This window comes from Phyllobates terribilis, unplaced genomic scaffold (assembly GCF_046119375.1).
Source record: "Phyllobates terribilis strain yellow unplaced genomic scaffold, ASM4611937v1 Scaffold_1__5_contigs__length_1240528914, whole genome shotgun sequence".
NCBI classification, from domain to species: Eukaryota; Metazoa; Chordata; class Amphibia; order Anura; family Dendrobatidae; genus Phyllobates; species Phyllobates terribilis.
Genome location: NW_027362761.1, coordinates 534,606,558 through 534,630,233, shown reverse-complemented (window position 1 = coordinate 534,630,233; position 23,676 = coordinate 534,606,558). Strand labels below are relative to the sequence as shown.

General features: G+C 45.1%; 1 protein-coding gene, 2 non-coding genes and 1 pseudogene across 4 annotated transcripts in view; 1 reads left to right on the top strand and 3 right to left on the bottom strand.

Annotated features, from left to right (window-relative positions):
• Nucleotides 1-739: 739 nt before the first annotated feature.
• On the bottom strand, nucleotides 740-903 carry LOC141175364 (U1 spliceosomal RNA). The gene has a single exon (XR_012253034.1). It is a non-coding gene; the product is annotated as a U1 spliceosomal RNA (small nuclear RNA).
• A 915-nt stretch (nucleotides 904-1,818) lies between these two features.
• LOC141175353 (U1 spliceosomal RNA) lies at nucleotides 1,819-1,982 on the bottom strand. The gene has a single exon (XR_012253033.1). It is a non-coding gene; the product is annotated as a U1 spliceosomal RNA (small nuclear RNA).
• Nucleotides 1,983-2,897: 915 nt separating this feature from the next.
• Nucleotides 2,898-3,045, bottom strand: LOC141174582 (U1 spliceosomal RNA; annotated as a pseudogene).
• A 7,817-nt stretch (nucleotides 3,046-10,862) lies between these two features.
• Nucleotides 10,863-23,676, top strand: part of PLPP1 (phospholipid phosphatase 1) — a 117,709-nt gene continuing 104,895 nt past the window's right edge. Inside the window, exon 1 of one of the 2 annotated variants that reach the window (XM_073680343.1) lies at nucleotides 10,863-11,188. In XM_073680343.1, coding sequence (XP_073536444.1) covers nucleotides 11,131-11,188 — 58 coding nt within the window. In that variant the 5' untranslated portion in view covers nucleotides 10,863-11,130. The remainder of the gene's footprint in view (nucleotides 11,189-23,676) is intronic. The other variant, XM_073680344.1, reaches the window with a different exon arrangement.

Genomic DNA, 23,676 nt, shown 5'->3' with positions numbered 1-23,676 from the left:
GCAGGCCGAGCTCAAGCGGAAAACCGTCCAAGATGCACAGCAGCAGCAGCCTGATCATTTGCATATAGGGGCGGCTGCTCCCAAGCACTACGTCGCTGCGGCCGGGAACAGGCAGGCAGCTAGAGCTCTGCAGCTGCCACCCTCTGCTGGCACCCTGTCGTGACTCACTCAGCTGCGGCCAGGAGGACGCACGGTGGAGGAGGCTCAAGGGCAGGCCCAGCAGCTGCTTCGGGTCGACCGACCGAACGGCAGACAGCTGTGCACCGGCGGGCCACTCACAACTCCAGCTCCGGCCGCGAGATGGGGACGCTGCAAGTGGCCACCCTTGAGCGTGCCTGCGCAGGAGGAGGCTTTCGGCCGCTCGCGCTCTCCCTGGAACACGGCGTTGCCTCGTGTGCTCCAAAGCATGCCTTTGGTTCGCTGCAAATCCAGCATGTTGGGGCGCTAGTCCCGACACCTGCAGAAGAGCAGAGGGAGCCATGTCGTCACCAAGTGAATGAGATGCAAACGAGCAGATCAATCCCCAGCAGCAGGCAGGGGGCGCCAAGTCCAACAAACAAAGCACAAAGCAAAGGCAAAAGGCCCCAAGCCAACAAAGAAGCAAGCAACTCGTCCCTTCTTAGCCAGGGCAGGGAGAAGGTGGCGGCGTAGGCCCACAAGGGGGAGCCAAAGGCCACGTCCACCTCTCCGAGCTTCTCATCATTCCCAAAGCACTGTTCTGTCATTGACCGGAGGAAATCAGGGGAAAGCGCGAACGCAGTCCCCCACTACCACAAATTATGCAGTCGAGTTTCCCGCATTTGGGGAAATCGCAGGGGTCAGCACACCCGGAGTGCAATGGATGAGCCTCACCCTGGGAGAACCACCTTAGTGATCATGGTATCTCCCCTGCCAGGTAAGTATGAGTTGGAGCCCGCCGGGCCGACGAGCGCCCCTCTGGCGCAGCCCCCCAGCATCGCGGAGTCTCGTGCACCAAAAGTAAGGGGTGGTGTGGCCCGGCGGCGCCTGCACGGACGCTCCCCGAGTGGGTGACGCCGGGCGCTCAAGGCGCAGCTGACGCCCCGTCTGTCCCCCAGAGGGCAGGCCGAGCTCAAGCGGAAAACCGTCCAAGATGCACAGCAGCAGCAGCCTGATCATTTGCATATAGGGGCGGCTGCTCCCAAGCACTACGTCGCTGCGGCCGGGAACAGGCAGGCAGCTAGAGCTCTGCAGCTGCCACCCTCTGCTGGCACCCTGTCGTGACTCACTCAGCTGCGGCCAGGAGGACGCACGGTGGAGGAGGCTCAAGGGCAGGCCCAGCAGCTGCTTCGGGTCGACCGACCGAACGGCAGACAGCTGTGCACCGGCGGGCCACTCACAACTCCAGCTCCGGCCGCGAGATGGGGACGCTGCAAGTGGCCACCCTTGAGCGTGCCTGCGCAGGAGGAGGCTTTCGGCCGCTCGCGCTCTCCCTGGAACACGGCGTTGCCTCGTGTGCTCCAAAGCATGCCTTTGGTTCGCTGCAAATCCAGCATGTTGGGGCGCTAGTCCCGACACCTGCAGAAGAGCAGAGGGAGCCATGTCGTCACCAAGTGAATGAGATGCAAACGAGCAGATCAATCCCCAGCAGCAGGCAGGGGGCGCCAAGTCCAACAAACAAAGCACAAAGCAAAGGCAAAAGGCCCCAAGCCAACAAAGAAGCAAGCAACTCGTCCCTTCTTAGCCAGGGCAGGGAGAAGGTGGCGGCGTAGGCCCACAAGGGGGAGCCAAAGGCCACGTCCACCTCTCCGAGCTTCTCATCATTCCCAAAGCACTGTTCTGTCATTGACCGGAGGAAATCAGGGGAAAGCGCGAACGCAGTCCCCCACTACCACAAATTATGCAGTCGAGTTTCCCGCATTTGGGGAAATCGCAGGGGTCAGCACACCCGGAGTGCAATGGATGAGCCTCACCCTGGGAGAACCACCTTAGTGATCATGGTATCTCCCCTGCCAGGTAAGTATGAGTTGGAGCCCGCCGGGCCGACGAGCGCCCCTCTGGCGCAGCCCCCCAGCATCGCGGAGTCTCGTGCACCAAAAGTAAGGGGTGGTGTGGCCCGGCGGCGCCTGCACGGACGCTCCCCGAGTGGGTGACGCCGGGCGCTCAAGGCGCAGCTGACGCCCCGTCTGTCCCCCAGAGGGCAGGCCGAGCTCAAGCGGAAAACCGTCCAAGATGCACAGCAGCAGCAGCCTGATCATTTGCATATAGGGGCGGCTGCTCCCAAGCACTACGTCGCTGCGGCCGGGAACAGGCAGGCAGCTAGAGCTCTGCAGCTGCCACCCTCTGCTGGCACCCTGTCGTGACTCACTCAGCTGCGGCCAGGAGGACGCACGGTGGAGGAGGCTCAAGGGCAGGCCCAGCAGCTGCTTCGGGTCGACCGACCGAACGGCAGACAGCTGTGCACCGGCGGGCCACTCACAACTCCAGCTCCGGCCGCGAGATGGGGACGCTGCAAGTGGCCACCCTTGAGCGTGCCTGCGCAGGAGGAGGCTTTCGGCCGCTCGCGCTCTCCCTGGAACACGGCGTTGCCTCGTGTGCTCCAAAGCATGCCTTTGGTTCGCTGCAAATCCAGCATGTTGGGGCGCTAGTCCCGACACCTGCAGAAGAGCAGAGGGAGCCATGTCGTCACCAAGTGAATGAGATGCAAACGAGCAGATCAATCCCCAGCAGCAGGCAGGGGGCGCCAAGTCCAACAAACAAAGCACAAAGCAAAGGCAAAAGGCCCCAAGCCAACAAAGAAGCAAGCAACTCGTCCCTTCTTAGCCAGGGCAGGGAGAAGGTGGCGGCGTAGGCCCACAAGGGGGAGCCAAAGGCCACGTCCACCTCTCCGAGCTTCTCATCATTCCCAAAGCACTGTTCTGTCATTGACCGGAGGAAATCAGGGGAAAGCGCGAACGCAGTCCCCCACTACCACAAATTATGCAGTCGAGTTTCCCGCATTTGGGGAAATCGCAGGGGTCAGCACACCCGGAGTGCAATGGATGAGCCTCACCCTGGGAGAACCAACAAGCTCTTCCACAATCGTATAGCATATGCTGAAAAATAGGTTAACTAATGGTATGTATTAGTGATGAATATCGAGATATTTCATCTTAGTTGGGTGATATTATTGAGGTATCATCTCATTTAAAATCTCTTACTTAAATTGTATACATTAGGAGGCTCTGTAAATCTTGACTTTTACCCTATGCTGTTTAGCTGACATGACCCTCCACCTGATTTGCACACCTGGTATTATGATTGCACTTATTTGTAACATAGTATAAATGTAATACATGTGGTCATTTCTGACCATGGTCATTTGTGTGCAATCTCCCCAAGTGCAAGCTTCTTAAGTGCAGAGATCAGAATTATACCAGAATTGCACCGGAATGGAAGGGAATGGCTACAACACTTTAACCTCTTTTTTAAAACAACATAGCTTTTAACACAACTTCATGAAAAAAACAAAAAAATATTGCACTCTCATCTCTTCATTAGTGCTTTGGCTTCAACTTTAACACTTGACTCCCTGAGCTATTTCGATTTCATCTGTATTTGTTAGCACCCTGCAATCCCAAAACTATCACTAATTCAATATCACCTTAAATCCGACACCATTCTAGTGTATGTTGAAAACAAAAAATTCAACAATATTTGTCTGCAAACGAATTGCTTTAGCTACAACCTTATCACTTACAGCAAGGTATCCTTACTAGAAACAATGGAAACATGCCTGAAATTTGGCCAGTGGAACAAGCATGTTGGAGAAGGTGCCTTCTATTAGCAAATATCTGCTGTTTTAACTCTTTGATACCTGGGCCTACCCTCTTGCTCCATTCCTTTAAAGCACCCTTTGTACAACTCCAAATGGACATCATTTCCCATCCAACACGCCTTATCAACAACTTGATCAATCACTGCACTACCTGGTTGCTACACTTCCTTTCAAGTCGTATTTCCCAGCCACCCATTGTTATCTTTCTCATTTCTACATCTTTATTCTTGCTTTTGTACTATCACAGGGATCTTCCACACCTAAGTACAAAGATGTACACACACTTAACTTTAAGGTACCGTCACACTTAGCGACGCTACAGCTATCCCGACAACGATACGACCTGGCAGGGATCGTTGTTGCGTCGCTATGTGGTCGCTGGTGAGATGTCAAACAGTCAGATCTTCCCAACGACGCAGCAACGATACGGCGACCCGTAGCGACCTGTATAATGATGTCAGCGGTCGTTGGGACCCTGTCACATAGCAGCTACTCTGACGATTCAGACCTCGATGAGGGACGACTTCTCAGTTCTGAGACACCAACGAGGTCGTTGATAAGGTATCAAACACACCGATGCATGCTACCCAGCGGGACCTCAACGATCAAAAAATGGTCCAGGACATTTCAACACATCTCACAGCAGGGGCCTGGTGTCAAATGTAGGGAGATCGCTGCTGAGGTCACTGTTGCGTCACAAAACTTGTGACTCAGCAGCGATCTCGCTAGTGATCTTGCTTAGTGTGACGGGGGCTTTACATTCACTTGCCTTTATTGCCTAGTTAACCTTTCAAACTCACCTATTCCCCAACAAGACCACAATCTACTTATATTGATTCTCATTTTCTTCACAAATACACAATTTGACAACATTTGCTACTAGAAACCAACTCACCTACACATTTTCACATTTATTGCACTGCTCTTAAATTTATTTCAGGATGCAAAGGCAGCTGCTGCTTTCTATAATAACACAATTACCATATTCCACAACAAAGTGACAAAAGGCTGCATGCACTCACTTCTCTAAAGCAGGACTTTTACAACACTCTCATAGCACACAATTCCAACAAACCAGTCCCAACTTTTGACTCCCTAATCTATTTGCTGGTGCCCCATCCTTCATTGCTCAGCAAAGAAGAAAACTTTGCCTTGTATTTCAAACACAACAGAAAGCTTCAAACTGCAACATTTTGAAAACCTTTACACAGCTGCCTATTGACCAGCTTCTTCACTATTACTGACAGAAAGCTTTCCACCCAAGTCTGCAGATCAGAGCTCAATACATGGCCACTTACAGCTGTCCCATTCCACCTAATCCACATTCTTAGGACACTGTTTATCCCAGCCCTAAAATTTATATTCTAATTATCACTATCCACTGGCATCTTCCCTTCTTCCTTTAAAATAACAACCATCAAGTTGTTATTTATAGGCCATATAGATTGTAAGCTTGCAAGCAGGGCCCTCACTCCTCCTGTAACTGTTGAAATGAGTCACATTGTATTGTTTTTAAAGTCTGTACCTGTCCATGCTTAATTGGAAAGTGCTGCAGAATTTGTTGGCGCTATATGAATAAAATGCATTATTATGATCAAAACATCTCCTTTCAGCACCTGTTCAGCTCTCACTTCATATCTTGTTACTCACATTTGCCTTTAAAATAGCCCTCCCATGAACATGTTTTCCCTGTGGATATGTGTTAGTCCTGTAGTTTCAGCCTATTAATATACTCACGTGCTGCCATCTTCTACGGTATCCTGCGCTTTTACACTCTTCTCAGTGACGTCCCCACTCTTCTCAGTGACGTCCCCGCTCTTCAAACTCTCTTGATCACTCTATGGTCTATGCATGAGCCAGAAGCCTCTTTTACAGTATAATCCTATGGAGTCTTGTTCTGATGCTTCATAGACGTAAAAGCCACTTCCAGATCACACAGAGTGCAGTGTGCTAAAGAGAGTCTGAAAAGCAGTGATATCACTGAGAAGAGAAGCGGAATGGCACTGGATCCCAGAGAAGACAGCATTACGTGTGTATAGTAATACACTCATACTAGACTACAAACACATATACACATTTAGGAAAAAAAAAAGAGGGCTTCTTTAATACTACATCTTCATCTTGTGCCATCTTTATACTTTTCTGCCAAATTCCTTTTGGACTGACTGAAATTTACCTTCAAAACACTCTGCAGAATATGCTATTTGTCACTTAAAATGTGCTGTCAAAGCCTCACAACATCACTCTATGCTCCTCCATCTAGATCTGCCTTTTGCCTTCAACCTAGTTGACCACTTCTCCTGTAACAACCTCCATTATTCCTAGGAATCGCAAACTTAGCAACACTACACATTTCTTATACCTCAGTAAATATACATTTAGTGTTCTACGTTCCTACACCTGCTCTCATTTTAATCTTTCTCAGTTACTGGCCCTCATTGCTCTGCTCTGAGAAACACTGGATTCTGTACCACCCTTCAAACCACAAATCAGGGCCCGGTCACCGCCTGCAGACTTCAATACACATTTCTTAAATTTGCCTTTTCAACAATTTGGAGTCCACAAACATATTAATGGATACTGTCATCATCTCCCACCTACATTACTGCAACATTCTTCTCTATAGGCACCCATTTAGCACTTTGGTGCCACTCTGACTTACCTTCAACTCTGTTTCCAATTTATCCACTGCTCTTCTTACTATTATGCCTCTTCCTACTGCCATCTCATTCCCTTGGCACCCCGATTTACAGAGAATTCCATCATAAATACTAATAATGTACATAACTTGCCCTCTACATAGATTTCTGACCATAATCTCCTATCCTCACTACACCTTTGTTTTTGCACTAACATCTTGTCTACTCAAACTGTCTCTTAAAATTGATCCAATAGAACTCACTCCACAAACTGGTCAAACTCCTGCCCCATTTTGCATGTGTTTTGGCTTTGTTTAACTTTCGTTATTTACTTTTGTCATGTTATACTATTGTTTAGTATTGTAAACCATGTTGATCACTTAAAGAAAACTTGCATCTGGTCAAAACTACCCAGTTTTTGGCTCTTATTTAATTCCATGTTCCACTTCATAGCTATTAAGAATACCATGTTGAAATTGTTTGCAAGAAATTAGAGAATAAAAAATGCAGTTAAGTGAAAAGTTCTAGGGAAGAGTCAGATGGCGGTAGAACTCAGACAGGGATTACAACACAATGCTTGGACTGGCCGGCAGCTCGCCCAACAGAAGTGTGACACCATGTATTTCTATGCAGCTGTTCCACTCATGTCTGGAGAGCCACCGGCCAGTCCGAACATTGCGTTGTGATCTCCATTTGAGTTATAAAGCTGTCTGGATCTTTCCTCGTTATTGTTTTTTTAATTGGTTGGACAACATCTAGCCAGTAGAGATGAATGGATCGCTTTAAGCAACTCAGGTCCACGTGAATTTCCTGAACTTACAGCTTTCCTGAGCTTTTTTCTGCAGTCTGTCATGATGTCATCTGTGCAGCACACAAGTGGTGTCTCACTAGCCAGGCTGATTATAAGCCTAGTCTGGGATCCTAAAGCATTACACAGCTTCTGTCCATAGCCAGAAAGCACTGACCCGGACAGTTGACAGGGTGGCGCAAAGCGATCTGCTCATCTCTACTGGCAAAACTATAAAATCAGAATGTGAGACTGACAGGCCAAGTGAGGCTGCCACACCATAACAAGTCCCTGTCCAGGAAGGAAAATCATTAAATGTGCCCCAAATAACTAGTTATTTATGAACACAAATCCCCAACATTTACCCCTTTAATATAAATATTATTAGGTACTGCAAGGTGCACAAGAAAAAAGAAAAAAACTAAATAAGAAAGCTCCGGAATCATTGATGAGGAACAGATTTTGTACTAGTTAAACTCCAATAATAAAAGACAACAAACCTATATCGTTAAACAAGATAAAAAATAGAAATAACTGCCTTATATGGCAGGACAAAGTCAAATTAATACACAAACATTGCATGAATAAGAGAGAGAGAAATACAGATTATCATAGCTAGTCAATAGTGTCCACTAGGACACTGGGGTCTAAGGTCAATATCCAAATAAGCTCTGCCAAGATCCATGAACCTCTACCCTCTTTCTGAGAGACTATTATACAGCTTCTATAATTCTGAGTAAGTAGGTCAAAAACTATATGTTACAATGTGCACCTAAATTTTCAAAACGCTAATTTATCAGGTGAAATGATATTTTGCGCAGTGCAATAAAATCATCGTTCATGGCGGTCCTGTGTAAAAAGGACTCACAGTGCCAAGAAAAATGGCAGCCTATGCAAACTGAGATGTGTATTAGATCACTCAGCACAGGTTTCTCTGGTTTGGCAGTGTAAACAAGCATTTAAGCAACCACCAATTGGTAAAGGTTTAGAAATCGGTGGTCGTATCATATCATCGGTTGGTCGACGTAAATGGATCCTTACAATAGTCTATAGTGAATTTGGATCACATTTATGATTGGACACAGACAGCTGCGTTTACCTTTGTGTCTGACATCTCTTTCCTTGTCCCATCATACTTTTCATAGCAAAACACACTCTGTAACATCTTAACAGGACAGGAATATAATGGCTACTTAGTGGTCTCATTATGTCAACCTATTTAGAAATGCCACAATTATTATTAACGGCCTTCAGCTCCATCTCGAAAAATGGCGATTTGATGAACACTCCGTAGGAAGATGGATCTTCTGCAAAACTAGATAGGTCCACCAGGGTCTTCTCCGCCATTATCTTGATAGTATCAAGCCATCAGGTTGCTGGTCTTCTTCTTTGCCTTGTGCCTTCTATCCTTCCAACCATTATGTCCTTCTCCGGTGATTGCTCTCTTCGTATGATTTGTCCAAAGTAGGCAAATCATAGCTTGGTGATCCTTGCTTCGAGTGACATAGCCCTGAGCAAAAAAAGTTCTTTACATTTGCAAAGGTGTTTGTTTCTTACATCCAACTCTTTTCTTAGTCTAGCTCTAAATTGCGTATTCTGGCTAGGCAACAAAAACACAAGGCTGCACAGTAAGGATAGTGAATAGTGTGACATTAATCGCCACAACTGCCACATAAAACTAGGCAGAAAATTATTGCAACCTAATACTTTCCAATACGTTGGATTTTGCCTTCACAGTCCTACAAATAGGATCAGAAAAAAGTGAAGTTTAGTAAAATCAGTCCTCAAATTTGGGTGGTCTTTAAAGGCTATGGACAGCTTAGACATGGGAAAAAAATTATCTTCACATGTTATTAGTAAGCGTTAGTTATTAATATTGCATTCATTTTAGTCAGCAAACTTCATTCATCTCCAGACCCCTGATATGCAGTTTGCTGCCTGGTCCAGTGTCTCTCCCAGGAATACAAGTTTAGATGTGATTCCTGTGTGTATCCAGCCTGCTGCAAGCTTTGATGTCAAGAAATAGAATGCTATTCATTTTTTTTTCCAAACTAGTGCTTGTCTTTCTGTTGGATTTCACATATACTCCCTTAAGATATTTTCTCTTCCATTCACTGCAGATCCACATCCCAACCTTACAAGAAATTATAATTCTCCCATTTTACCATAATTAACCATTATTTGGCTTTTTCAAGCATAATATTGATGCTTTCTGAATAATTTGGGCATAATGAGCTAAAAAAGTATTTCTAGTAAGAACCACAACAAGCTAACTCAGTCCACACCAGAAGAATGCTGTCCAGAGTCGAAGAGAGAAAGGAGAAGACCTATTTGCCCACTTCTAGATTGGTTGGTTTTGAAACCAAAATAACGTGATGAGAACAGTTATCTGATAGAGTCGAGTGTTATGTGACACGTCAACTTATTTGAAACAGCACTGTGATGCACGAATCGGCCAGGGGGCTCCTGACCAGAATTTGACAGCCTAAGGGCTCTTTCACACATCAGTGTTTCCAGTACGTGTGGTGTCCATTTTTACAAGTATTGGAGACACATACGTAGATCCATTCAAATGAATGGGTCTGCGCACATGTCAGTGTGTTTCCAAGGACCCTGTATCCATGGGCAAAACACGCTGACATGTCCATTTTTTACATGCTGCATAGGCCGCAAAACGTCATCCGTGGGCTACATCAGGATCACACGTACGGGTGCCTGGGTATCAGCTGTACAGTTTGCATTGTTCCCAAGCGCCGGGTGCTGAAGGCATCTGTCATCATTGTCCCCTGCATCAGTGAGCAGTGTCCTGTCACTCAGTGAGCTCGGTGCAGTTCCAGGGCCCGCTGACTGCAGTGAGTCATTCTCCTCTGCTCCTCAGTGTTTGCAGTCGCTTCAAGCCACCACAGACGCTAATGCAGAATTGTTGGTCAGATGGATTACAATGTGGGACAGTATATCGGACAGGTGAGTATAAATGTTTTTTTATTTTATTCTTATTTTTACACTTGCTGAACACAGGGGGGGGGGCAGAATACAACTGTCAACATTGTCCCCTGCTGGCGCTGACCACAACATAAGCAGGGGACAATGATGACTGATGCCTTCATCACCCAGCGCTTGAGAACAATGCAAACAGTACCTGTGATTTCCAGGCGCCAGTACATGTGATCGTGATGCGGCACACCGTTGCCACACAGGTGCACACATCTCTCCTACTGTTTTTTCCAGTACCGGAAATATCAGGAAGTGTGAAACCGGCCTAACACAAGTCAGCTCCTGCAGGAACTTCACAGTATAAATTCCCTAATGCACCCACGTGGGTACTTGCTGCTCCCTGATGACGTCACTGTGCGACACATCAAAGGGCAGAAGCGTAATGACGTCCCTGTCGGAAACCTCGAGCGCAGCAGCCGCACCTTACCCCTGGGCTCATTACCAGCCCGTATCTCCCGCTCCTACTTGTCCCGCATTCCTATTCCCCGCCCGTGTTAGTAAGCATACGCCAAAAGTATTTTTATTTGACCACGCCCATCGTGACGCTGCAGAACATAATTGGTCGAGTCTATTCCCTACACAAGATGCGGATTGGGCTACGCCTCCGTGACTGCCCATCTGGTTTATGATTGGTTTATTACCCTCAACTACGTCAAGTCATTTTTATGGTCCGTCCCATCAACATTACACAGCTCTAGCCTACCCCCTGCAGACAGACAGTACAGCAGCCCCGGCGCAGGCTGTGCAGTGAGTCAGTGGCGTCCGACCCCTGTTGTCTGTACACAGTAATGTCACCCGTCTGTGGTCTGTGACAACCCGCCCACCTGGACTATAACTCCCCGGGAGCTGGACAGCCACACGTGAGACTGCTGGAGCTGCTCCGGTGACCGGCACTTGTCTCCCTGCTGGCGGCTGTTTAGCGAAAAACCAGCGACATGTTTGACAAAACGAGGATCCCGTTTGTGGTTTTGGACGTAGTGTGCGTGGTGCTCGGTATGTAACCTATCCGTGTGCTTAGCATGCTCTCTCTGTCCCTTTAAATCCCTTTAAATGTGGGGGGTCACTGTGCATGTCACCTGTCATGTGTGATACACGGGGCTGCTGCCTGCATGCTTTGCATTGTGCACTAACCTGCCTGCAATCCATCACCTTCCTCACTGGGGTCTGAGCTCCTGGGAGAATCTGCTACTCGTTGCAAAAGTGCAATCAATAGGAAGAGAAATCTTCTCTGCTCCTGGGAAAGCTGAGTGACAACCAGTGTGGGCTTCTCCTCCCTTCTCCGAGGGGTTGTCACCCAGCTTTCTCACTTCCTGAACAGTATCTGTTGCCTATTTCTGCAGTAGTAAGCCAAGGCATTGGATATATTTTATGTGCTCTGTTTTGGAGCAGATCCACTCCATAATCCTCTTCAAAAACTTTTTTGGACCACTCATCCTATTCATTTCTATGGGATATCTACGCTGCGATTTATCTTTTTGTGAGGTTTTGAAAAAAATAAGGCTGAAAAAATTGCTTCAGGAAAAAATCTCTTCTAAATCTTTTTGGGAAAAGAAAATCTCCTCCGGAATGGAGTGTTTCTAAAGGAGACTTTTGCTTTTAGGGCTCTCTCACACCAACATATACATCAGACGAGTGCTGGATTTTTTTTTGTTTTTTTTTAGCGGAGAGCACTGAGACCAATAGAAGTGCTGATGACCAATTATTTTCACTTACAGGATCTGCGAAAAAAAATTGTAGCATGTTGTGATTTCACTCTGAAATCGGATGGGTGCGAGAAAAAAAAGCGGATGCCGTATGGAGCCACAGTATGGAATCTGACTGTTACAGATACATTACAGTTCTGTAGCAGAGGAAACTGTAAATAGTTAATAATCGCTGAGTAAAAAAAAATTGCACACAAATGACAATTGAGGAAAAAAAAACAACTTTTCTGGATGAAAATCGGACTGTATTTATTTATTTTTTTAAATAAACGCTCGTGTGATCCTAGTCTTGAAAGGATTCTATGTTTTGGAACATCTCAGAACAGCTGTATGTGAACAAAGCTTCACATTTCTGCTGACAATTTGGGCTAATGTGCTATTGTGTGAGCAGCAGATCCACACTAGGAATAGCCCCATAGCATAGTCAAGCATCCTTGGCAGTTAAGTTCAAAATAGTTACACATTAGGTTGTTTTCCTTAAATGGTGCTAAAAAAATCCCCCCACCCCCAAAAAAAAAAAATAAGAAGAATATTAACTCAGTGCCTTGTTGTGATGGTCATTGCAGAAGCCCCATTTTTGTGCCTGGAAGGTGTATTGTCATTGGTTTGTCACACGGATCTGGCTGTGGAGTCTGCTCCAAACATAACCTCAGGCTTAGTAATGATGATACATTGCTGCATAGCGGAGACTTGATTTTTCAAGGGTGTAGGAAAGCTCGGTGATTGCTTCTTAGACCTGTATGCTGCAGCCAAGCTTTCCCAGGAGCAGATATAACAAACACAAATTTAAGTTCTTCAAGATAGAGAGAGAGATATATAAATTTATTTATTATTGTTATTTTTTGTTACACTTGTATGTGAGTCAGGATTATTCCTTGTGTGTAACGTGTATAATAGTCGGGTATCAAAACATCCTACTTTCCTGGTCCGAGTATAGACCACTATGTCAAGACCGGCCGAGCGAGGGTCTCCTGATCGGAATTTATATGTTCAAGAGGCTGTTCAGTTCGGGTAGGTAGACTCGTTGCCAGTCTGGATATTGCAGTTTGCACTTTGACTGAGAGAATGACACTTCTTGACAATATCACACTTTAAAATCCCAGCTATAAATGACCCTCTGTCCCACAAGCCATGCAGCCAGTCAGTGGCTGCTTCAATCTCCCTTCCTGTGGATGGAAGTGAGAGCTGCTGCTCTCTCTGGCTTTCTCCGAATGTGGGCTACATCCAAAGGGAGGGAGAGTGAAGCGGCAGCTGATTGGCTGCAGGGCTCACATGACATAATGTCATGTGAGCCCTGGGAGAGTCAGTGCAGTCATAGCTGCAATGGCATTGTTGGATTATATCAATTGAGAAGGCGTTGTCCAAGTAGTGGACAGCTCCTTTAATGGAGTGACAGACGAACATGTGCACTGCAGCTCCATTCTAACATGGATAAAAGTAGCCCTTCCTGCCAATCGGTGCAGGTCAGAGCCTCACCGATCAATAAGTTATCATCTGGATAGAGACGCCCCATTGAATATGCTACAGTCCAGAAATTGGTCTCCTAATAATAAGCCAGTATAGCTGATAGGGACAGAATTTAGTGATACTTTGCAAAATTCTTTGATTAATTTATGTCCATGTCATGTTTGAGCAAAAATTTGCACTTGTTTACAATGTTTTGTGGTTCTTGAAAATTATTTTGCAATATGGACAGGCCTCCCGCTGCCAGGCAAACGCTATAATTGACATCTGAAACTGACCTTCATTATATTTCAAATGTATGCTATCTATGAGGCTAAGACCTTCTGGCACACAGACAGCAAGAGATCTGCCAGTTCTATTAAAAGGTGTGCTCTTAATAAATGAGGTTAATCTTACGCCAGCTAACTTTATATTAAGGCTTGCATAAGAAAAGCAGGTACATTATAGTGTCTGTTGCATTTAATAATGAATTGCACTATTTTTAGGGAATCTGCGGACTCCTCCATCATTGTTCTTGTTAGGTCATGGTTTAACTATTATTTATTTAACGGCCTTCAGCTCGATCTCGATCCATGGCGACTTGATGGATGAATGGTCTGCAGGAAGATCGATCTTGTGCAAGCCTAGACAGGTCCACTAAGTTCTTTTCCGACGTACTGTCATATATCAAATAATAACCCAATTATGTATTTTATTTTAAGTTCATACTTAATTGCCACTTTTATTAAAAAGATGCACCCTACATATTGTAGCTTACTAGGTATACTCTCCCCCCCCCCCCCCACATAAATTAATTCTTGACTGTTGTACATGTACACCACCATAATAAATTTTGCTCAGACACCACAAATTGTTTTCATCTTTCAGGGCCAGCGCTGGCCCTCATCAAACCTGGACAAGTGCTGGAGTCCACGCCATACGCAGACATACGTGTCCCTTTGAGCACTGCATGTTGCAGGAGCGGACCTTGTTCCATACAACATGAGTACTGACTGTATTGTTCGCCTGACGGGTTGTACTGCTACTTTTGGAGCAACCTCTGATTGCATCAGTTTAACACCTTAGATGCGGCTGTCAACTGATACAGCTGCATTTAAAGGGGTTTCCCACTGCTAAAGTCCCACAAGTAAAATAAAATACCTTATTCTCACCTCTTGCACTGGCGACTGCCCAGTTATGTTGGCTCCGGGGCTCCCTTGACATTGTCATGTGAGTGCTGCGGCGAATTGGTGTCTGCTGGTGGGCTTCTTCACTCCACTCACACTTTCCTCTCATGTCTGCGGGAGGGGTGAGCACTGCAGCCCACTAGTGGCCACTGATTCTTACACAATGATATTGGCGCTGGGTCTCCCAGCCATCTTGTGACATATATTCCAGTGTGTAAGGGGAGTATAAGGTTTGTTATTTTACTTGGGGAAGGAGGGATGAAGGTAATGGTGGGTGGGTGGGGGGGGGGTACAGTATTTAAGAAGGGGTTGTCCAAGTAATGAACAGCCTCTTTAAGGTGTTGAAAATGGAGTGACAATGGCAATGACATAGAAGACAGAGCCCCAGTGTCAGCCATGTTTGGACACATCAAACATTTTATAATACACTGCAGTATCTCCTTATTGCTGTGTATCATACAAGCGATCACAGGTCCCAGTCCCATAGGGAGACTAATGAAAGATGTTTCAAAAAAAAGTTGTAGCTCGTGGGAGATGAGATTGAAAGCGAAGAGGGGCGCACTTTCCATTTGCACCTCATTTCAAGTCAATTACAAATGCAATGTTTCTGTGCACATGCCCTTTTTGAGGATGAAGTTTACAGATTCTTTAACAAAGTGGTAACTGCCTCAGTCAGGATGTGTGAGGAAAGCCATTTGTTTCTATTGTGGTGTGAAAAATGTCTGAAAGAAAAACAAGACTTGATGGTCATAGCAACCAATCCGCACTCGGCTTCCATTTCCTAAACTGCTCTGAAAAAATTAAATGTGAGATTTGATTGGTTGCCATAGACGACAAGGCCAAAGACATGCATACATATTTGTACACAAATTCTTTAAAACACATATAAAATAGACTTAAATGTATATACACAGTCATACACATCATACATGCGCGCGCTCACACACACATTAGAAATATTTTTAATATGGGGATTGGGGAAGCCTAACTCACCTGTCCCCGGTTCTGTGTCTTGTCCAGCAGCTCCTCAGATATGTGGCAGTGCAGGGCCGCCAGCATGTCACAGACATGGGGCCCTGCACCATCAGAGGGGCCCGGGCTGCTCCCCCTCATCTGTGCCGGGCCGCCGACGTGTCACGGACATGGCCCTGCACCATCAGAGGTGCCCGGGCCGCTTCCCCGGCACTTGTTCAGGACCGCCGGCGCTGCTTGATTGCCAGCACTTCAGAAATGGCCACTTGCTGTGCGGCTGTGTATGCTAGTACTGCCGGCATCAGCACCTAGCGTACCCGGGCCAGGGCCCTGGACCATCAGAGGGGCCCACCCGCTTCCCCGGCACCTGTTCAGGACCACCGACGCTGATTGATTGCCGGCACTTGAGACATGGCCGTGCGGCTGTGTCTGCTAGTAATGACACGTCAGGGGCGACACTACGCCTTTAATTTTGTGTGTGTGTTGCCCCCGACGTGTCATTACTACCAGACACAGCCGCACAGCGCACAGCCATGTCTGGTGAAGTGCCAGCAATCGAGCAGGCCCGGCGGTCCTGAACAGGTGACGGGGAAGCGGCCCGGGCCACGACAGCGAGTGGGCCCCTCTGATGGTCCAGGGCCCCAGCACTTGCCCAGGTATGTTGGGTGCTGATGCCGGCCCTGGTACTGGTAACTGAGCATGTGCAGTAGGAAGCTCTGGCTGCTGTGAGCTGAAAACACTGCATACTATCAGGCTATCTCCAGATCACATCAAAGGAGCCTCCTACTGCACATGCTCAGCTTCCTGTCCTATTAACACCCAAGGACAGGTTTCTGTCATTGTAACAAGATGGCGGTCATTTAAATGTGCTACAGTGATTACCTCCCAACACAAAACGATTGTGATTTGCTAGTTAAAAGATATTTAGTAATTTTTTTTTTTGTCTGACATTTTTTTATCTTTCTATTCCCGAAGAATGCCTTTAATGTGTTTAGTAAGCTGGTAATTGAAAACCCACAAAGACATTTTTGCAAACTTTTCTACGTGGTTCCTAATCTATTACTTGGGAGATGAGCAGGGCTGAAGATATCTGTGCGCCGCTTATGCCCATGTCAATAACCATCGCGAGATGTGCGAGCAAAAAAAAAAAAATGGTTGTCTTGTTTGTGCATTAGGAGAAATTTACTATTCCTTAAGTGGGTCATCCTAATTCATAAACCTTATGAAGTTCGTATAGTGTTGTGAAATTGCGCAACACGATAACATGAAGTCCTCAATACGCCACCATCATACTTCTTATTTTTGGTCACATGCAAATGCTACGTTCCCCCTAGTCCTGCCTTGATAAGTAGGGATGAGCTGACCCGTGGAAGTTCGGGTTCGACCGAACTTAAGTACAAAGTTCGGTTTGGGTACCTAAACTGTACCCGAACTAGAACCTGAACCCCATAGAAATCAATGGGAACTCAAACTTTGCTGCTGGAATCTCTCTTTTTTTATCTTTCTTTCTTTCTTTCTTTATCTCTGTCTCTTTCTTTCTTTGTGTGTCTTTCTCTCTGTCTGTCTTTCTGTGTGTGTGTGTATCTCTCTGTCTGTCTCTGATAAAGCTGTTCAATTCACAGCTGAAATAGTCCCATGACAGTAATTGCAGACCAGTCACATCAAATGTTTTTGGTTGCGCTGCTTGTCTGAGAATTGCTGAGACACTGCAATATTAAGGTGCCTGTCCTAGCATTATAATTTTCTGTAGTCAGAGCTCTGTAGTGTGCCAACAATGTGCACATTGGGCGGTGAATATTGGGCATCTGCAGCCTAATGCAGCACTTTAATGCAAATGTCTAATGGGATCGTGCCAAGATGCTTGTGCTGCTGCAGTGCTGAGTGATCTAGGATAACAAGATAAGTGCAAATCCCAGAGTTTCTGTATTATTGTTTGATATTTTCCTAATGATTATGCCCATTATAAAGATTGCATTAATAGGGTATGCAGATACATTTCTGTGCACACCATCTTTTTGCAGCATTTGCAAGGCAGAAACTTAGTAGAATCTCTATGTTTTGTATACGTCTTGCTGAGGAAATGAAGGGATTTTGCTCCAAAAACTGTGCACATACCTTCATATTGCCGGACCCCAGTGAAAGCTGAACTCGGTTAGGGATAGGGGAAACTAAAAATTATGCAATATCTGGTGAAATCAGTAGCCATTTGCAGTCTAAAAGCATCCATGCAAATTAAGTCCGCCAAACCTGCCAATGTTGGTGGGATCAGTGGACCATCTTATGTATGAGGCTTCATAACTGTCCCCCTGACAGATGTTGGAGGCAGTAAGGGTGTTGCAGCTGGATTTCAAATGCCCATTGCTTTTGTTTTCCAGGATTTGAGCCTCCGCCAAGAGCTGTCTAGAAATGGCTTTCTCCTTTCTCCCCACTGAAAACATATGAGTGCTCCGCTAAGCCACCAACAGGTTTCACATGTGCATGGCCAACTTTACACTGTACAACTTGTACAACATGTGAAAGGCAGTTTATATGGCGGATGTGCAAAAGTTGAAATGTAAAGTAAATTGAACATATTTCTGTAACAAAATCTGTTTGTTTTTTTTTCTCCTCTATTGATTTTGCTGGTTTTCTGCGGAAGTGACCTGTGATAACATACCCTAAAGGGCGGCCTTAAGGATGCATGTCCACTATGCGTTTTTCAAGCGTTTTTGCCGCTGAATTTCCGCAGCGAAAACGCTTAAAAAATGCTTGGTAATACGTGCCCCATGGTCCCCAATGATAATCCACATGTGCTCTGCACATTCTGCGGAAATTTCCGCTGCAGATTATCATTGCGGAAAAATCCGCAGCATGTCCATTAATTTTGCGGACACGCAACGTAATTGCCGCTATTGACTTGCATTGAATCGCATAATATCCGCATCACTACATGTGCACATGCGGATATTAAGCGTTTCAATGTGCGGATGGTACCCGGGTCTGGAGAAGAGGAGACTCTCCTCCAGACCCGGGTACCATAGTACCTGTTAAAAAAAGAAAAAAAAAAAAAAATTAAATAAAAAAATATACATTATACTCACCTTCCCATGCTCCCCAGTGGCTCGCGGTGTTGTGAAAAGACCTTCCATGATGTCATTTAGTCATGTGACAGGTCACGCGACAGTCGTGGAAGGTCCTTTTACACCACCGCGAGCCGTATGAGAGACAGGACGCATCGGAGAAGGAGATCGGGGGCCATCTGAAGGTGAGTATAATGTTTTTTTTATTCTTTTTTAAACTATTAACTTGGTCACACTATATTAATCCATGCCGGTTGCATGGATTGATATACTGTGACCAAGTTGTCAAGCACTTTTCCAAGTGATGCTAAAATCGCTTGGAAAAGTGCTTGATAACCCGCATGCAGAAATGCATGCAAAAATGCTTGACAAACGCTTCTACCTGGCAAGAAAAACAAATGTAAAATCCGCATGCGTTTTTCCTGCCAGGGAGATGCAGAAAAAATATGCAGCACTTAGCCTTACAGTGGATGCATTGCATATGTTGTGGGTTTTGTTTTAGAATGTCATGCAACTCAAATCCAGATGAATGGAGTCAATTTTCATTTCCAGAAACTTCTGCACCAAGATCTGCAGTGTGGATGTTTCTAAGTCCCCCATACCAATTAGACTATAGTAGGCCAAGTACATTGGTATTGGCCAACAGTCTGATGTGTATGGGGGGCCCTCAATGCTCCCCCTTGCAGTTAGTGTCAGGGGATAGAAGGAGCTGACATGTCAGATTACTGATGGCTTATCCTGTTGTTCCCAGGAGATAAGCTGCCACCTGAGGAGTCTGGCCACAGCTCAGTTATAGAGCACCCAGGAGTGCTGTACCAAGTGCTGTCTATGGAGGTGTTGGGAGAGATCGCTGTTGGCCAGAATCCTCTATACGGAATAATGGACCCCACAAAGTCCTCTATACAGAATAATGGACCCCACAAAGTCCTCTATGCAGAATAATGGACCCCACAAAGTCCTCTATACAGAATAATGGACCCCACAAAGTCCTCTATACAGAATAATGGACCCCACAAAGTCTTCTATACAGAATAATGGACCACCCCACGTAGTCCTCTATACAGAATAATGGACCACCCCACGTAGTCCTCTATACAGAATAATGGACCACCCCACGTAGTCCTCTATACAGAATAATGGGTCACCCCACGTAGTCCTCTATACAGAAGAATGGGCCACCCCACGTAGTCCTCTATACAGAAGAATGGGCCACCCCACGTAGTCCTCTATACAGAAGAATGGGCCACCCCACGTAGTCCTCTATACAGAAGAATGGGCCACCCCACGTAGTCCTCTATACAGAAGAATGGGCCACCCCACGTAGTCCTCTATACAGAAGAATGGGCCACCCCACGTAGTCCTCTATACAGAAGAATGGGCCACCCCACGTAGTCCTCTATACAGAAGAATGGGCCACCCCACGTAGTCCTCTATACAGATGAATGGGCCACCCCACGTATGGGTGACAGTTTTGGTGTCACAGGCCGGAGTTTGACACTTATGGACTAAGAGTTTGAACTTTACGTCCTTGTGTTATCCATATGCAAAACAGATACAGACAGAATACAGTCACAATGCAAGTCAATGGGGTAGTTGTAGTTCACGACTTAAGGTGTAACACAATGTGCCAAGAATGTCACGCATATTCTTCACACAATGTAATCCAACTAATAGGTGGTGTAATCTTAGACTAGACAGTTTTAAAACTAATCAGATTTATTAAACCACATGAACCTCTTAAAATGCACCAAATTTAAAGCATAGCCGTCATTTTTATTTTTATTTAGTAAATCAATAAAACACATGAAAATAATTAACTTTGTAATCTATCTTCTGAGACAAATCTGCTTCCTTCTCTGCTAAAATTGATCAGTCATTATCAAAATTCTCAATTCTGAGGTAAAATCAGTATTCAGTGAAGACAAACTTTCCCATTACTGAGATAGGAGCTCTGCCTCTAGCTCCTCCCTCCTCTCCTCTACTTACAATTGTATCCATAGCAGCTGCCATCTCCTATCACAGTAATGGGAAAATTTGTCTTCACCGAATACAGATTTTACCTCAGAATTGAGAATTTTGATAATGACTGATCAATGCTGGCAGCAAAAAAAGCAGATTTGTCTGATAAGATATATAACAAAGCTACTTATATTCATGTGTACGATTGATTCCTGAAATAAAAATTAAAACGACGGTTCCGCATTAAGAACACCATAAGGGTTTAATGGGTGAAAGTATGGAGTAGGCGGCTTTGTAAACCTTGCAGGCTTTTTGAAGTGTATGGTCCGGAGGTCTGTAAGGTTGCTGAACTGTAATTTCGTTAAATCTATAAATGATTTGGAAAAGGGCCACACAAATTTTCTTCAAATAATTGAAAATAATCATCTATATCTCTATGTTGTACTTGTAAATTGCACATCAATTTGGTCTCGATTGTGGTGTCGTAAAGCAGGGTGTGCTTATTTCTTATTATAACATCTGACTGTGAATCATACATTTAAGACTGTTTATTACTTACGTGGAAGTTACTTCACTTATCTGAAGGCAAAACTTTTGGCACTGACAGACTCTTTAAGGCTCGATTCACACACACATTTTTGTAGCTTTTTACATGCTCCTAGAAAGCGCAATTATTTTAATTATTTATTTCTTCACTTTTCTTATAGTTTTTTTTAATTTTATTTTATTTATCCTGTTAATAATGTGTTAATTTAATACATTGTGTAGTTTCAGCCATTGGAAAAGTCTTCCACAAACTCCATTGGGAATAACAGCACCATGTGTGTTTTTAAAAAAAAAATCTATTTTTTTTTTTCAAAATGCCGTATACAGTAGTTGTGGCATGAAATAAATTCCTATTAAGAAATCATGCAGATTACCATTTGTGATTCTTTTTAAATGGCCATTGATAAAGAGCTGAAAACACCTACAATAGGAAAGGACTTTCTGATGACTGGGTTTAATAATATAGTAAAAAGTTGAAGTAGTGCTGCATTATTGTATGTTCACACTGAGTGTTTTTAGGCATTTTCGGAGCCGAAACTTTCCAAAAACCTTGAGTTTCTGCTTAAAAAAATACTCATTTTGCATATACGCTTAGGCCACGGTCACACGTTCATTATTTGGTCAGTTTTTTAACTTCGTATTTGTAATCCAAAACCAGGAGTGGATGAAAAATGCGGAAGTGGTGACGTGTTTCTATTATACTTTTCCTCTGATTGTTCCTCTCCTGATTTTGACTTTTAAATACTGAGGTAAAAACCTCACCAAATACTTAACATGTGCGCGTGGCCTTAGATGAATATCAGCCGAACTTGCTGATTTCAACTGGGCCAGTTGAACATCTCATGTGAGGTCCCAACCCTCGTTTAGATGATGGATGGGAGGGGGATTGGTCAGCAGTTTTGGAGACTCAGTGCTGGACCTGGGGAGAGTGAGTAAATCACATGTAGTTTTTTTTCATTTTTTAATAACGCTGCAGCTGGAATATGGGGATTTTCTTAAATTGGGAAAACCCCCTTTTAAGATGTTAGCTGCCACTTGCTTCAAGTATTTAGCAGAACCTACTGTTCGTTTCAGTGGATACAGTCTGCTATATATACTGGTCTGACTAGAAAAGCCGACGGACATCCTGTGTGCACGCACAATATCACGGGCGAGTGCTGCTGAGAACGATTATTTGGAAAAACCATCATATCCCACGAATGAGTATTTTATTAGTTGGTCAGTAGACTGCTGGCCTTTTTAGACGGACGAATAGGAACAAAACCTTCATACAACTGCTCAACCCCAAAGCCACGTGCACATGTTGCATATTTGGAGAGTTTTTTTACCTCAGTATTTGTAAGCCAAAACCAGGAGTGGAACAATCAGAGGAAAAGTATAATAGAAACATGTCACCACTAATGCATTTATCACCCACTCCTGATTTCGGTTTACAGACACTGAAGTAAAATACTGACCAAATACTGAACATGTGCACGCGGCCTAACAATGGCTTGTGTAATGGTCTTTTACTTGCCACCTTGTTGAACATACATGCACACTTATAAATGTCAGCTGAGCTAGTGGCCTGCTGCCTCTGGCTGGTTTCACACGTGTCTTTCGTGGACGCAGTATGGACCATGATAGATGGACTGACTGTGGGGTCTTGTGACTGAGATTCGACAGCTTCACTTATTCCTGCAAGTCTGTAGCCTTTGGGTCAGGAGACCCCACAGCCTGTCCGTACTGACACCGCAAAACACGGATGTAAGAGACCGGCCTTAATCCTCCACCAAGGGACATGTGCAGGGCACGCTCTGACCAAAGGGTCTGCCATCTGAGGTAGATACCAGTCACATGCGATCTTTGAGGGCTGTAGTTGCGTCTCAGGGAAGCCATTGCTTGATGCTTATTATGGAGTGTACAGTAGGGTGTGTGTCATGTAACCTTATTGTGAAATGTCATCTTCTGTCATTTCGGACTTTGTGCTGATGATTCACATTGATTTTATTTCCCGCCTGACCTCTGTACTCGATACAAAGTGCAGATACTTTGGAAATAAAGGCAGCACGAGTAATTATTGTCGCTGTCCTCTACTGTCATGTTGATCAAACCATTTTGTTTTACATAGAGAAAGAAGTGTAATAATCTGGCTGATGAGAATGACTTGCACTGTTCTCTTCAGCCTGCTGACCCCAACCCCTGAATGGCAAAGTTATACAGCAGTATATTCCCCGCTGTCGAATTGCTGCATAACTGGACTGATTTCCATTCTGGGCAGAGGGGTAGCTAGGGGTTCAGCTCGGGGGAGGGTGGGGGGTGAAACATCTGAGTGGGCCCCTAGCCAGTAACCCTGAATAACAACTATGGTGACACACTGATATTACCGCCATATGGTGACATATAGTGGTACATACCAGTCCTGCAGAACATATGAGATTACAGTACAGTTATATATAGTGACGTACAGCTGACGTTCTTTCTGATGGAGTCATTCATTTTTCCCTTCTCTTCCATCTTGCCCAGATCAACATGACAACTTCTCCAGGCACAACTCTTCTGCAGAGATTACAACAGGCATATTTGACTTCTCACATTTCCAGCACCTTCCCCAACTATTCACAACCTGCACA